General features: G+C 49.9%; 1 protein-coding gene across 1 annotated transcript in view; it reads right to left on the reverse strand.

Moving 5' to 3' along the window:
* Positions 1 to 5,205: 5,205 nt before the first annotated feature.
* The window catches only part of LOC122876762 (zinc finger MIZ domain-containing protein 2-like), a 26,527-nt gene continuing 16,032 nt past the window's right edge, over positions 5,206 to 15,700 (reverse strand). Inside the window, 10 exon segments of the mRNA XM_044197458.1 lie at positions 5,206 to 7,564; positions 7,678 to 7,875; positions 9,444 to 9,616; positions 11,064 to 11,344; positions 11,921 to 11,989; positions 12,103 to 12,170; positions 13,626 to 13,783; positions 15,206 to 15,311; positions 15,397 to 15,528; positions 15,657 to 15,700. The exon segment at positions 15,657 to 15,700 is cut by the window's right edge and continues 35 nt beyond it. Coding sequence (XP_044053393.1) covers positions 7,454 to 7,564; positions 7,678 to 7,875; positions 9,444 to 9,616; positions 11,064 to 11,344; positions 11,921 to 11,989; positions 12,103 to 12,170; positions 13,626 to 13,783; positions 15,206 to 15,311; positions 15,397 to 15,528; positions 15,657 to 15,700 — 1,340 coding nt within the window. The 3' untranslated portion in view covers positions 5,206 to 7,453.

Consider the following 15,700-nt stretch of genomic DNA (forward strand, 5'->3'; position numbering starts at 1 on the left):
TTCAACTATTTTACTACATCTGCTGACTCTTTTTTGCATGGTATTGCCTCTACCCACTTGGTGAATCTGTCCACCATCACCAGCAAGTAACGGTAGCCTTTTGTTCTGTTTTCCACACCCATATCGGTGAAGTCGATCGTGATGTCTTGGAATGGTGCTTCTGGTACTGGAAACCTTCCCATTGGGCACTTGTATGTCTGCTTAGGGTTGTGTCCATTGCAAGTGTAGCAGTCTGTCACATAGTTTTCCACTATGGCTGTCATGTGGGGATGCCACCAGCATCCTTCAATGTTCTTCTGAGTTTTCTTCTTGTTCTCATGAGCTGGTCCGTGTGCTTGTTTGAGTAGTAGCTGACAAAGTTTGGCTGGAGCCACTATTCTTCCATCGTGAGCTCTCCACAGGCCTTCCTTCTTTGTTGCTCCTTTCCGATGCCATTCACTTTGCTCGTATACTCCTGCTTGTTCTTGCATGTCAATGATGTCTTTCTCTGTTAGTTCTGGTAGTTGTTCAATGGTGACAGACATCTGTCTTGGTGTGTATCCTCCCGCCTTCTTGGCCGCTAAGTCTGCAGCATCATTTCCTTCAGCTATGCTGGTGTCTAGTTTCTGGTGTCCTTTGCATTTCATCACGGCCACATTTGCAGGCAGTAGTACTGCTCTTACCAGTTTTTCTAGCTGTGCTCTGTGCTTTACTGGAGTGTTGGCTGTAGTCAGGACGTTCCTTCTGACCCACTGCGGTCCATCCACATGTACAGCTCCATGTCCATAGGCTGAGTCTGTGTAGATGTTCACTCTTTTTCCTTCAGACAACTCCAGGGCTCTTGTTAAGGCCACTAGTTCAGCCAGCTGTGCTGAGGCTGGTTGTGGTATGAGACCTTGGTCTATTGTGAGATGCGTCTTTGTGTGTGGATCCTGTTTTACTACAGCATAGGAGGCCACATTTCCACTGTCTCTTCTGTAGCAGCATCCATCTGTGAACAGGATCACTTCTGGGTTTTGCAGAGGTTCTGTTTCCAGATCCGCTCTGAGTCTTACATCTTTCTCAGCTCTTTCCGCACAGTTATGCGCTTGGCTATTGTCTGTGGTCAGTCCACTTGCCATGTTCACACCTTCAATGTGGTATGTGACATGTGGTTGCAGCAGAATGTCTGAAATTTCCATTTTTCTTGCTGTGTAGAAGGTGAATGCACTTGATCCCAAAATGTCACTACTCCATGATCAGTGTTCACTTTCAATTCGTGTCACATTACTATGTGGCTTGTTTTTGTGATTGCTTTTGCCAATGCTGCTAAGAACTTGTGCATCCTGCTTGCCCTGTTTCCATATTATCCAGTTTGGAGCTGTGGTACATTAGCACTCTTCTGTCTTTGGCCTTGTTGTTGTTGCAGAGCTTGGGAACCTCCTCCTCCTCTAGGGCAGTCTCTGGCCCAATGTCCGAGTTTTCCGCATAGGTAGCAGGGGCGGGGTCCTCCCATGTGTCCTCTCCCTCTTCCCCTGGGCCCCCCCACTGTGGCCCTGGCTGGGGATATCCTGGTTGGGGATATGGAGGACTGGGGTAGTACTGTGGTTGATCTGCAGGGGGCGCTGGTCTGGCAGACGGCAACTGAGCCTTAATGGCCTCAGTTACGGCCTTGGTCACTTCCTGTTGCCAATTCCCATTTGGAACAATAGGTGTGGCCACCATCCGCTTGGCTTTACTTTTGTTCCTGTTAACCTCATCCTCTTTTTCAGCCACTTGGCGACGTAACAGCCTCTTAGAGGTGTATGGAATGGGGGAGGGTCCATTTCCGGTAGGAAGGGGTATAGATGGCTGGGCGGATTCCCTTTCTCTGGAGATGCTGATGAGGAAACTGGCAGCACAGTTGTTGTTGGTGAGGCTGCTACTGACCCCTCCTTTTTTTTTTTCTCTCCGCCTTCCCCTGGCTCTTGCCTGCTGCTGTCATTATTGCACAAATGGCTGTGGTGGTCACATCTCTGTCTCTAGCTTTTTCCAGTCTCCTATATGCCAATCCCCATTTATGGCTTCCTGCTGTCTCCCAATCATAAAGGGCTTCTCTATGATTTGCAGCTGCGGCAGTCACCATGCACATGATCACTTGATGGGTGGGCAGCTCAGCTTCCTGGTTGCTGGTGAGGAGACCTTGTCTCTCCCATTTCTCCCACAACTTTTCCACTGCTTTCTTTGTCTGTCCCTTGTCTTTTTTACCTACTTTTCCCTCTAGCTTTTGTATCACATATGCCTTTAACTGGCCCAAACTCATAGGCTGATCTCCCATTATATTTGTACACACACACCAAGGTGTCCTTTTAATATTTTCAAATAGATCATACAACCCAAACCAATGTATCTTAAGATTAAAACCATAAACTAAACAATCCACAACTTTCCTAACCCTATTAGTGTCTTCTCACATGCAGCTACACGTTCTTCTAATGTCAAAACAACAGGAGGAGGCCGAATGCGACCGGCTCGTCACTTAATGTTAACACACAATATCTTCGTAAGACACAGTTGGCAATCTACCCAGGAGGCATGGCACGTCTCCCTAGTCACTCATGTCCATGAGAACAACCCAACATTACACTGCTCAATTTCACAAATCCACCAACATTGCGATTTTCAACATTGCTTTTTAAAACACATAGCAATTTTCAACACATGCAACTATATTTTCTATTAAGATTCAATTTAAATTTCAAAATGTATTATTTTGTCTTATTATTACTATTCTGTTTAGTTTTATTTGCTTTTATAGTGATACCACTTCATTCCCAATAGTAATTGTTCGCTTTATTCCCAAAAAAACATACTTAAATTTTTTTTTTTAGTGCACCTTTAAATTTTTTTTTTTAAACCCAGTTTCACATTCATTCCCCTTTTAATGTCTACCTCCCATACATTAATGACACATGCACTCAATATTATTATACACACAAATCCCCAAATAAGTCATTAATGTCTCTCACTCACTCTAACCCTAATTTTTGGTACTTTGTGATAAAACTCATGGGACTCCAACCCTCAGGGCCCTGTTTCATAGGGACTCTAACCCTAATTTTGGTGCTTTGTGATAAAACTCACGGGACTCCAACCCTCAGGGACTCTAACCCTGTTTTCTTAGGGACTCTAACCTAATTTATTTTTGGTAATTTGTGATAAGTATAACTCACTCTAACCCTGACTCTCAACCCTAAGTTTTTGGGACTCAAACCCTATATTGGCCTAAACTTTTGATTCTCCAATTCACCAGTCACTTATTGTTTGTTCAATGTAGTTATATTATAAGATTTAGACTGTAATTTCCTTACCTCCTCCTCACTCACTTTTAATTTGGTATTAGTCAATGCACAGAATTTGGTTGTTAACAACAGGTTTCTGCTTACCTTTTCTTTGAGGATCCGGTGAGTGACGAGGAGTCCAGAAACACAGAGCCGGTCCCACCGGAAAAACCTCAGCAGTGGACAGCGTCAAATTTTCTCCTTTTCTTCCTCAGCAAATCACGTCGGGGTCACCAAATTTGTCAGCGCGTTCGTTTATTTGCAAAAGAAAAGTCTGGAGAGAAGCTATTCCTTAATTTGGCATTTATTAAAGAATTGGAGGATCAAAAGCATCTTGTACAAGGATCTTTTCTATTCAGAAAACCACAGTCAGCAAGCTGTTAATCTGTAGCCATCATCCTAAAAAAGAATGCTATTCTTAACATTACACAGAGTTTTAAATGAAAATGTACAACTATCTGATAGGTTTCTACAGAGGTGGGGAGGAGCTGTGGTTTAGACTTAGCTCTCCCTTCGGTGGTGCACAGGCTGGTCCCAGCCTCTAGGCACACGATTTCACCCTTCGTGTGGAGACAGCGCCCCTAGTGGAGGAATCCTACACTTCCTCTGTTTGTAAGTTGCTAAAGTCTCTGCTTCATTCCCCAAAACTGATACTTTTCCTCTCATGGTCATTACAATACATACTGTCCTCAGTACATGATGTTCTTTCTGATATCCCTGTTTCTTTGTATAAGTGTAAGCCTGTTTGCAACAGCTAATCAACTTTTCCCTGCAGTCAGCAAGTCTGCAGGACAACACTTTGAATTGTTAAACCTCATGCCCTGTGTGTGTGTGTATATGTGTACAAAAGTTTCAACGTGTTATTAATATAATAGGCAAGCAACCTTCATTTAAATTTTTTAATTCTCACACTCTCCAAATGTAAGTTAGCCATGCTAGCTGCTCTGTGAGGCTGTACCTGAGCTACATGTTAACATCAGCATGCTAGCATGCTCACAATAATAATGTTAGCATGTTTAGCAGGTATAATGTTCGCCATCTTAGTTTAGCCTGTTAGCATGCTAACATTAGCTAGTTAGCAGTGAACACAGAGCGCAGCTGAGGCTGATGGGAGCGCCATCAGCTCTGCAGGTATTCGGTCAGAAACCAAAGTGTCGGACGCGTTAACGTGTCGACCTGATGGTGGCGCTAGAGGAAAAGTCAGAGGAAACACGAGTAAGGAAGAATATTAGAAGCACATTTAAATATAACACAGTCCAGTACACCACCACCACTGACTACGGCCTCTATAATAAACATAAAGTTAATGAAAACCTCTCTGTAAAAACTGAACTTTATCTTTGAAGGTAGAATCCACGGCTGAGCTGTTGGACTGCAACAGACTCTACAGGTGTACGTAATAAAGTGGCCACTGTAAATCTACCAGGTTTAGTCCAGTCCAGCGGATCCAGCCATCTTCAGTACACGAGATGATCCACCTCGGCTGCAGGAGCGCTGTGGTGAGTTTTCACGTTATTCTACTTTATTATGTTTTTTATTCTTTCCTCATTTGTGTTTTATGTGATGTTTCTTGGTTAACAATGCAGTTTTCCACTGGAATTATTAACGTATCTCACCTGTAAAAACTTTATACATATATTTATGCTTCATTTTGTACATAGTAGGTGCTCATAATGTCCGCTGTGTTCTAGTTTTACTAATCTGGTTAGTTACTAACCTGTTCTTGTACTTCTCAGGGCTGCAACTAACCAACCATTCTTTTCATTATCGATTAAAATGCTGATTAATAAGTAATCGTTGCAGCTCTTCCTCGCTCCTCCAGTCGGCTGTTTGTCCTTTTCCACTCAAACCAAATCATTTCATACAGTTATACAGGATTAACTGTGTATCAAACTTTATTAAAAAGCACCACATGTTCTCCTCTGTGTGTCTTTCCAGTGTGTGTTTATTAAATTACAAAGGTTATTATTATTATTCTTATTATTGTTGCTGCTGTTAGCATCATTACTGAATCATACAGTGTGATCATGTACAGTTTTATTTTTTTGGAGACACCACAACTGTCTGGACTCTAGTCACTTTACAACATACAGAACGATGATGATGATGAGGAGGAGGAGGATGAAGATGGACTCTGTAATTATTACATATACAAACTGGTTGATCGAGCTCTGTCGCTGTGAGCTCAGCAAAAACAGTTTGAGGCAAGAACGGCAACTCTCCGAGCAACTCAACACATTTTCTTTCTTTCTTTGTCCAAAGCAGTTGCCTCACAAAGTTGCCCTAAAGTGGATCCTTGTCCTCGGAGGGGGGGGTGTCCATATCTGATAAAATCCAGATGTGATTAATACACATTTACACTCAGCCACTGCGCTGAGGAGGACTGAAACCCAGCGTGCAGCGTTTCTTTCTATTTCAGCTTATTTTAACTTTCCATTTTACTTCTTTCGCTCCTTCCGTATCTTTTTATTTTGCCTTGCGTTTCTACGACAGACTTTCGTAACGCCTTTCTGTATTACGCGACCGCTCTCCGAACGACAGCCGATCTGGCAGAAATTCGACCCACTTCCTAAATGAGGCGGTTTGATGGGATTCGGGATGTGGTGTTTAGGCGGAACGGGAGAAGCCTGGTGATTCGGCTCGCTGTTTACGCGACGAGAACAACACCCACGTTTCTGAGCCCAGGATATGACGTTCACGTGCGCAGCAGATAACGGGGATTCTCCAGACGCCGGTGTAAAGCGTGTAAACGCGCCCAGCGCCTGTACACAGCTCGCCGTCCGTCTCGGTTTTCCCGCGCTAGCCGTAAACCTCCGTAGGCCCGGCTGCAGTCCACAGGAGGGGGGGGGATTAACGGCTAAAAAACACCAGAAGAAGAACTCAGCGGGCTTGCCCACAAAATATTACAAAGCCCCGAGGAGCACCACAGTTTCCCATCGCAGCAGACGGGAAACTGCCTCTCTCGTGCGCGGAGACACAGTTCATGTCTTTAAGCAAATCAAGTGAAAAAAATGCAAAACTGTCTGGTTGCGGTTCCTCCAGCTGAACGTCTGCAGGTTTCTAAAACAAGACGTCGCACTGAACTCTGGGAAACTCGGATGGACGTTTTTTGACATTTCACAGACTAAAAAGATTCATCGGTTAATCTAGATCGCTGCTGATTATTTTTCCGTCTCATCGTTTCAGTCTAGCATCAGCGATCCCGAGCCACTGAAACGGCCGCAGGTGCTGGATTTACTCGAACCGCTCAGACGGGCCGGAACTGATCGGAGGAGAAAACGGAGGCTGGAACGATTCTGTGTTTTTAAAGACGAGCTGTCTAAAAATATAACCACACACAAGAGCGAACGTTCGTTATCTGCAGCTCTGCGTTTAAAACCGGACCCTCCCTGCGACGCTGTGGCTCAGTGTAAATGCTTCATCTTTTTGGGACTTTTCATGGACTCAACAGTTCCTCTTTGTGGACGCCGCCTTCAGCGTCTCCACGTGTGTCCACAGCCGACGCAGACTGCTCCTTTAAAGCTCATCTTCTTCTTTTTATAGCATCACATTTAAAACTCATTTGGACCAGAAATATTCTGGCTTTAAAAAAAAGGGACCACACGGCTCTCTAACTGCACGTCACGTTTACTTCTCAGCACTGCTGAGCCTCCACGCTCCGACAGCCGGACTCCGCACGGACCATCATCTCTCTGCATTTTCACAGAAATGAACTGAAACCAACGTTTGTCTGGAAGAAACGTAGAAACTGAGGGACGACGTGTGAAGCGCTCAGCAGTGACGGTGTGTGTGTGTGTGTGTGTGTGTGATGTGCAGTTAGGAGCGGCGGTGTGGTCGTCAACGTAACGGCCGCCTGAGAGCGGCGAGGCCGCCGGCCCGACGGGGAATGAAGGATGAAGCATCAAAATACAGTTTCAGAGAATAAAAAAAAAAACCAATAAAATAAAGTTACCATCAAAGTTCATAGTCACACATCAAAGAGTTCTCAGATTTAAAAGTTGTTGTTTTTTTTGTTTCGTTTCCTTCTTGTCGTCCGCTCCGGCCTGTGCGGACGGCGGCCATGTTGGACCGCCTGCCGTGTTGGCGGGCGAGCAGAGGAGGAGTTCGTATCTTACAGCAGAGCCTCGGCTTGTTTCGCTTCGGCTCCGGAGGTGCGAGCGCGAGTCTGCGTGGGTTCAGTTGTTCTCGAACAGGGACAGCAGGTCGTCGTTGTTGTTGTTGTTCGGGAGGTCCGGCGGTCCGAGGTACGACAGCAACTCGTCCGGGTTGGTCAACTCCGGAAGCAACTGCGGAGAAACCGGGGAGACGCGTTTCTGAGCAAAACATCACTTTTCTACTTTCTTCCTAAGAACATTCGGGGTTTGTTTGTTTCGGAGCTCCGGGTCTGGTTTCTACTCACGTCCAGAGACGGTTCAGGAACCTCCGCAGACCCCCCGAGACCAAAGGAGCTGTCGCCGTGGAGACGGGGGTTCTGGTTGCTACGGTGCATCATCTGGTTGCCGCCCCCCAGTTGGGAGTTTCCGTGAAGACCCTGCGACTGCTGCTGGGAGAGAGGAGCACCATGGGAAGTGGAGTCCAGACGGCCCGAGACTGACATCTGAGGGAGGAGGAGGAGGAGGAGGAGGAGGAGGAGGAGAGAGGAGGGGAGGAGAGGAGAGAGGAGGAGGAGGAGGAGGAGGAGAGGAGGAGGAGGAGGAGGAGGAGGAGGAGGAGGAGGAGAGGAGAGGAGAGAGGAGGAGAGGAGGAGGAGGAGAGAGAGAGGAGGAGGAGGAGGAGGAGGAGGAGGAGGAGAGGAGGAGGAGGAGGAGGAGGAGGAGGAGAGAGGGAGGGAGGAGGAGGAGGAGGAGGAGGAGGAGGAGGAGGAGGAGGAGGAGGAGGAGGAGGAGGGAGGAGGAGGAGGAGGAGAGAGGAGGAGGAGGAGGAGAGGAGGAGGAGAGGAGGAGGAGGGAGGAGGAGGAGGAGGAGGAGAGGAGGAGGAGGAGAGGAGGAGGAGAGGAGGAGGAGGAGAGAGGAGGAGGAGGAGGAGGAGAGGAGGAGGAGGAGGGAGGAGGAGGAGAGGAGGAGGAGGAGGAGGAGGAGGAGAGAGGAGGAGGAGGAGGAGAGAGGAGGAGGAGAGGAGGAGGAGGAGGAGGAGGAGGAGGAGGAGAGGAGAGAGAGAGAGGAGGAGAGGAGGAGGAGGAGGAGAGGAGGAGGAGGAGGAGAGGAGGAGGAGGAGGAGGAGAGAGGAGGAGGAGGAGGAGAGAGGAGGAGGAGGAGGAGGAGGAGGAGGAGGAGGAGGAGGAGAGGAGGAGGAGGAGGAGGAGGAGAGAGGAGGAGAGGAGAGGAGGAGGAGGAGAGGAGGAGGAGGAGGAGGAGGAGGAGGGAGGAGGAGAGGAGGAGGAGGAGAGGAGAGGAGGAGGAGGAGGAGAGAGAGGAGGAGGAAGAGGAGGAGGAGGAGGAGGAGGAGGAGGAGGAGGAGGAGGAGGAGGAGGAGGAGGAGGAGGAGGAGGAGGAGGAGGAGGAGGAGGAGGAGGAGGAGGAGGAGGAGGAGGAGGAGAGGAGGAGGAGGAGGGAGGAGGAGGAGGAGGAGGGGAGGTGAGGAAGAGGAGGAGAGAGGAGAGAGGAGGAGGAGGAGGAGGAGGAGGAGGAGGAGGAGGAGAGGAGGGAGGAGGAGGAGGGAAGAGGAGGAGAGGAGAGGAGGAGGAGGAGGAGGAGGAGGAGGAGGAGGAGGAGGAGGAGGTGAGGAAGAGGAGGAGAGAGAGAGAGAGAGGTGAGGAGAGGAGGAGGAGGAGAGAGGAGGAGGAGGAGGAGGAGGAGGAGGAGAGAGGAGAGGAGAGGAGGAGAGGAGAGGAGGAGGAGGAGAGGAGGGAGGAGGAGGAGGAGGAGGAGGAGGAAGGAGGAGGAGAGGAGGAGGAGGTGAGGAAGAGGAGGAGAGAGGAGAGGAGGAGGAGTAGGGCACGAGGGGAGGAGAGAGGAGAAGGAGGAGAGGGGAGAGGAGGAGGAGGAGAGGAAGAGGAGGAGGGGAGGAGGAGGTGAGGAAGAGGAGGAGGAGGTGAGGGAGAGGAGGAGGAGGAGGGCAGGAGGAGAGAGGAGGAGAAGAGGAGAGAGGAGAGGAAGAGGAGGCGGCACATGACTCTTGTGTTCTTTACTAATGAAGCGTGACGATGAAGATGATGGGTACTGTACCTGTCCAGCCAGCGGGTGTGGGGGAGGTTTGTCGGGGGTGAGGAGGGCACTGGAGAGCTCAGACTGGTAGGAGAGAGGGGGAGGACCGGGGGAGGAGAAGTCCCCCCCGACCCCCGGAGTCCCAGGTCCACTGAAGTCTGAGAAGCCCCCGGACTGACTGGGATAGGACGGAGCTGAGGAGGAGACACAAACACGATCAATACGTCCGATCAGAGACGTTCAGCTAGCGCGATGTTTCATCCCGCGTAGCGAAACACGGAGACGCCTCACCACGTCCCGACAGAAAGACGGACGCGCCCGAACGCTCGTGCCGTCTCTCGCCGAGTGCGACCACGTGTTTGGTGACGCTGACCAATAGCAGCTCAGAGCGCTGCTCACCTGTAAACACGCTGTTGGCGCCGCGAGGCGCAGCTGCGAAACAGAGGAGCGCTCTCAGGCGCTTTCTGCTTTTAGGCCAGCCAGCAGTCACACACGCCGCTTCGGACGCCATGTTTGTTTACACGCTTGTTCTCGGAAGTGGGTCCCTAGCACCTCCTTCCCGATGACATCACGCAGGTCGTGAACGACGGCGGGCTCTGATTGGTCGGGGACCGTGTAGTCTGTTAGGCTGAAGGAGCGTGGAGTCGGAAGCTGCAGAGCCTTCACATCGGTCGGCATTACGTCCTCCGACACTGATTATTGGCCGTTACCTGGATCCAGCCAATAATCGATCCTTTAGTGGAGGCGGTCGTCTGGACGCTGTTTTTAGAGTCAAGACTTCATCAGCACAGACGACACGCTAACTCAGGATCGCAGAGCGCCGTGCGTTTGCGTCTAAAAGCTACAAACCGCACATTTGAAGACAGCGAGGTGAAGATTCTCAGTAGAGAGAAGAGCTGGTTTGAAAGAGGAGTCAAAGAAGCCATTTTTGTGGAAAAAGAAAACCCTCTTTTTGACAGAAATGGTGGTCTGAGATTCAATCTGCCCAAAGTTTACCACAGTGTGTTAACACCGTGGTCGTTTCGATCACATGCTAATCAGGTACTTAACAGTGATGAGGGAGGTGCAGCCAGAAAACAATAGGCCTGATTACTGATTACTGGGCCATCATGGAAACAATTAGGTCAGTTTCAGGTGAAACTAGGCAGGTAATCAGCAGACACTCAGGTAGACTCCTCCCTGAGGGCGGGGCTTAAGCAACACAGAGTAGCTTAAATTTCTGAGTTCTCAGACCATTTTCACAATTGAGAATGACTTCCGGATGGGAGCCGAAACGTCTTGATTCTGAAAACAGCGTCCAGACGACTACGACTGAAACCTTTTCTACGGTGAAACACTCCTGGACGAATGAGGGACGACACCGTCTTAATCTAAACAGTCAAACTGTTCGCAACTAAAAACACAAACCTTTTAAAAAGTTTGTTGAAATAATAATAATAATAATAACTTTCTTAGCAGGTACCAGAGTTTGTTTGTGTATTCGTTTACTTCCCTTTCTCCTGGAGATTACTGGATTTGTTCAGTGTTAGATTTTAATTGCTGGGCCCACAGGTGGGCCCCGCCCACAGGTGGGCCCCGCCCACAGGGAGATAAACGCTTCACTTTAATGCTTCTGTCAACGCTCAGCTCCGCCCTGCGTACCTGGCCCGGGGTAGTCTGGTGTGTGGCTGCTGTTGCTGCTGCCCCCTGCAGGCAGGGAGGGGTAGGGCATCGGCGAGGAGGAGGAGGAGGCAGCGGAGGGGGCGGGGCCTAGCGATGCAATCATCTCCATGACACTGGGTAGGACCATGTGACTGGGGCTGAGCGTCCGGCAGCGCTTCAACACGGGGCCGTCAGACTCCTCCTTCACGTGGATGTCTGGCTTCACAGGAACCGGCTTCCAGCTGCACACCGGGTCGATGGTGATCTCCTCGTACTCCGAGCTGAGGGGGGAGACGGGGGGAGACGGGGGGAGACGGGGGAGACACTTTTTAACCTCGCAGAGGGACGGAGGCGAACGATCAACAACATTAAGCCGCTGTTCTTCCAGCTTTCATTTTATCATCTAACTGAGATCAAACATAAACCAGGACCCTGCTCTTCAGTGCAACAACCAGAGAGCAGAGCCGCAGCGATCATTAATCAATGAGCTGATCGACACACGATCATTCTGAAAACCGTTTACGTAGCAAAGAAAAACGAGACATTTGAGGACTTTAAGAGTAAGGATGCTGTGACGCAGATTTTTCACTATTTTCTGATGCTGAACAGACAAAAACAGTGACTCTTTGTTATTGATCTCTAATGGTAATAATCAGCTCTGCGAGAGAGTGGCATCGGATCAGAAGGGCTGTAACAGCAGTCCATATACTCAAGTGAAGTACAAGTACCTCAAAACTGTACTTAAGTGCAGTACTACTTCCCTGTACATCCGTCACAACTATTTCAAACTACTCAAAGTGTTTTTGCAGCAGCTGAAAACGAGAAAAAAGTTTTCAACCTTCGCAGTTTATTCTTACTTCTGAACGTAGATGAGGATCCCCAGCATGTACTGGTCCACCTCCAGACCTTCCAGCAGGGCTGTTTTACTGCGCACACACACACACACACACACAGGTTAGAGGGGAGATAAGATGTGTGTGTGTATATAGTTTGTGTGTGTGTGTGTGTGTGTGTGTGTGTGTGTGTGTGTGTGTCATACTTGCAGACTGGGCATCTCCACGTTCCTCTCTCACAGTTGAGCTGCAGGTACGACTCCAGATCAAAACACTGCAGGCAGACAGACAGGCAGTCAGTGAGACAGACAGACAGGCAGTGAGACAGGCAGACAGTGAGACAGACAGACAGGCAGTGAGACAGACAGACAGACAGGCAGGCAGTCAGTGAGACAGACAGACAGACAGGCAGACAGACAGACAGACAGTGAGACAGGCAGACAGACAGGCAGTCAGTGAGACAGACAGACAGGCAGTGAGACAGACAGACAGGCAGTGAGACAGACAGACAGACAGGCAGTCAGTGAGACAGACAGTGAGACAGGCAGTGAGACAGACAGACAGTCAGTGAGACAGGCAGTGAGACAGACAGTCAGTGAGACAGCCAGGCAGATAGACAGACAGACAGACAGACAGAGAGTGAGACAGACAGTCAGACAGACAGACAGTTAGACAGACAGACAGATAGTGAGACAGGCAGTGAGACAGGCAGACAGACAGTCAGTGAGACAGACAGACAGGCAGTGAGACAGACAGGTAGTGAGACAGACAGACAGTCAGTCAGTGAGACAGGCAGTGAGACAGACAGACAGGCAGTGAGACAGGCAGACAGACAGACAGTCAGTGAGACAGACAGGCAGTCAGTGAGACAGACAGTGAGACAGGCAGTCAGTGAGACAGGCAGACAGACAGGCAGTGAGACAGACAGACAGGTAGTGAGACAGACAGGTAGTGAGACAGGCAGACAGACAGACAGTCAGTGAGACAGACAGTCAGTGAGACAGGCAGTCAGTGAGACAGGCAGACAGACAGTGAGACAGGCAGTGAGACAGGCAGTCAGACAGACAGACAGACAGTGAGACAGGCAGACAGACAGTCAGTCAGTGAGACAGGCAGACAGACAGGCAGTGAGACAGACAGACAGGTAGTGAGACAGACAGGTAGTGAGACAGGCAGACAGACAGACAGTCAGTGAGACAGACAGTCAGTGAGACAGGCAGTCAGTGAGACAGGCAGACAGACAGTGAGACAGGCAGTGAGACAGGCAGACAGACAGACAGTCAGTGAGACAGAGAGTGAGACAGACAGTCAGACAGACAGACAGACAGTGAGACAGGCAGACAGACAGTCAGTCAGTGAGACAGGCAGACAGACAGGCAGTGAGACAGACAGTCAGTGAGACAGACAGACAGTGAGACAGACAGTCAGTGAGACAGGCAGTGAGACAGGCAGACAGACAGTCAGTCAGTGAGACAGGCAGACAGACAGTCAGTGAGACAGACAGACAGACAGTCAGACAGACAGACAGACAGTCAGTGAGACAGGCAGACAGACAGTCAGACAGGCAGACAGACAGTCAGTGAGACAGGCAGACAGACAGTCAGACAGGCAGACAGTCAGTCAGTGAGACAGGCAGACAGACAGTCAGACAGACAGACAGTCAGACAGTGAGACAGGCAGTGACAGACATCACAGAGTGTGGAGCGTTCTGATTGGCTGTGGCTCTGACCTGTATGTGTCTGCAGTCGTGGCCTCTGGCGGGCAGCTGGATGCGGCGAAAAGTGATGGGACATTTTAACGAGACTCTGATGGCGGTCTGCTCCACGCCGTCCTCTCCGTTTAACCCGGGGGTCCCGGGGATCGAGCCGCTGCTGAAGTTCCTCTTTACTGCGACACAAACGAAGCGGACAGCGTGAGAAACGGACACAAAGACGGCCGACCGCCTTGTTCGGATTCTGCTCACACAGACGGTGTGGAGTTTGGATTTAGGATTATTTGGGCTAGAAGACACCGAAACACACAGAAACCTCGTTAATCTTCAGGAGATTTAAGTTGCCACTAAGAGTCCGTTACTATAAAGTCACAAAGTCTAAGGAGCTGGTTGTGGATCTACGGAGGGCCAAGGCACCAGCGACCCCGGTTTCCATCCAGGGGGGTCAGGGTGGACACTGTGGAGGACTACAAGTACCTGGGAGTCCACATGGACAACAAACTGGACTGGACTAAGAACACTCAGGCTGTTTACAGGAAGGGCCAGAGCCGCCTCTGTTTCCTGAGGAGGCTGAGGTCCTTCATCATCTGCCGGACGATGCTGAGGATGTTTTTATGAGTCTGTGGTGGTCAGTGCTGTCCTGTATGCTGTTGCATGCTGGGGCAGCAGGCTGAGGGCAGCAGGCTGAGGGCAGCAGGCTGAGGGTAGCGGACGCCAACAGACTCAACAAACTGATCCGTAAGGCCGGTGACATTGTGGGGGTGGAGCTGGACTCTCTGGCGGTGGTGTCAGAGAGGAGGATGCTGGCCAAACTACACGCCATCTTGGACAGCGTCTCCCACCCGCTCCATGACGCGCTGGTCAAACTAAGGAGCACCTTCAGCGGAAGACTCATCCCCCCACAATGCACCACAGAGCGCCACAGGAAGTCCTTCCTGCCTGTGGCCATCAGACTCTTTAACTCCTCCCTCTAAGTGTCAGTCTGTATGACCCGAAGTCACTAAACTGGACATTGATCATTAACATCTCTGCAATACTTGAATAACTGTGCAATATCCTGTGTTTAATACTGCTGTGCAATATTTAGTTTTCCCATGTTATAGTGTTTATAGTTTATTATATTTTTTGCTAGTACTTTCTCCTGTGTGCACTGACGTAAAGGCGAGCTGCTGTAACAAAGAGTTTCCCTTCGGGGATCAATAAAGTATTTCTGATTCAGACTGCTTTTATTGTGAAAGAGCTACAGCTTCCTGCGGCCTTACGCTAACCCCTCGGCGTTCGCGTTTAGAAACAGAGATATTTTGGTGCTTTTTCTGTCACCAGATCGGTTTTTAAAACACGGCAGAACGAAACAAAAAGAAGAACTCATCAGCTGAGGAGAGAAACCTGCTGACTGGGCGCTCCTCGTGGGTGGACACCCCCGGGCGTTACACTGCGCGTGTTGTTAGGGATCAATAAGCAGGATCGGAGGGCCAACAGTTCAGCTAAAGAATAACGGTCGCCGTATCAGCCATTGCCGTTTGTCAGACTGCAGTGTTGCCGTTACTCACAGAAACGATCAAAGTCGTAATAAACCCGAACGCTCCTTTAATCCTTACTCTTGGTGACGCAATGCTCCGCAGGCAGCAGCCTCTTCTTCATCAGACCCTGCAGCACCGAGCGGACCGACGGCCGATGAACCAGCTGGAGGACGAACAGGTGAGACTGCAGAGAGACAGACAGGTGTGCGTTCAGTCAAACCTCCTGGGAGGTGAATAAAGTCCGGCGTGTAGGCTGCGTGTGTTCTTACGCAGCAGCAGGCGGTGACGGTGATCTGGATGGTGTTCCTGCCCGGTTGGCAGACTTGCTTCAGGTACAAAGGCTTATGGGAAGTTTTGTTGTCGCCTCGCTCGATGGTGAGAGGAGTCGCGTTCACACTCACCTGAGGAGGAGGAGGAGGAGGAGGAGCAGGTAAATAAAAACGTAACGAAACACCTCACTGCAGAAAGAAGAAAGAGATTCTTATAAAAGAAAGCGTCGAGATAAAAAGGAGGAGGGCGAAGGTCGGACCTGGACGGAGGCGGGCCAGTTGGTGTTCATCTGTCGATCCTCGT

This window comes from Siniperca chuatsi, linkage group LG5 (genome assembly GCF_020085105.1).
Source record: "Siniperca chuatsi isolate FFG_IHB_CAS linkage group LG5, ASM2008510v1, whole genome shotgun sequence".
NCBI lineage: Eukaryota > Metazoa > Chordata > Actinopteri > Centrarchiformes > Sinipercidae > Siniperca > Siniperca chuatsi.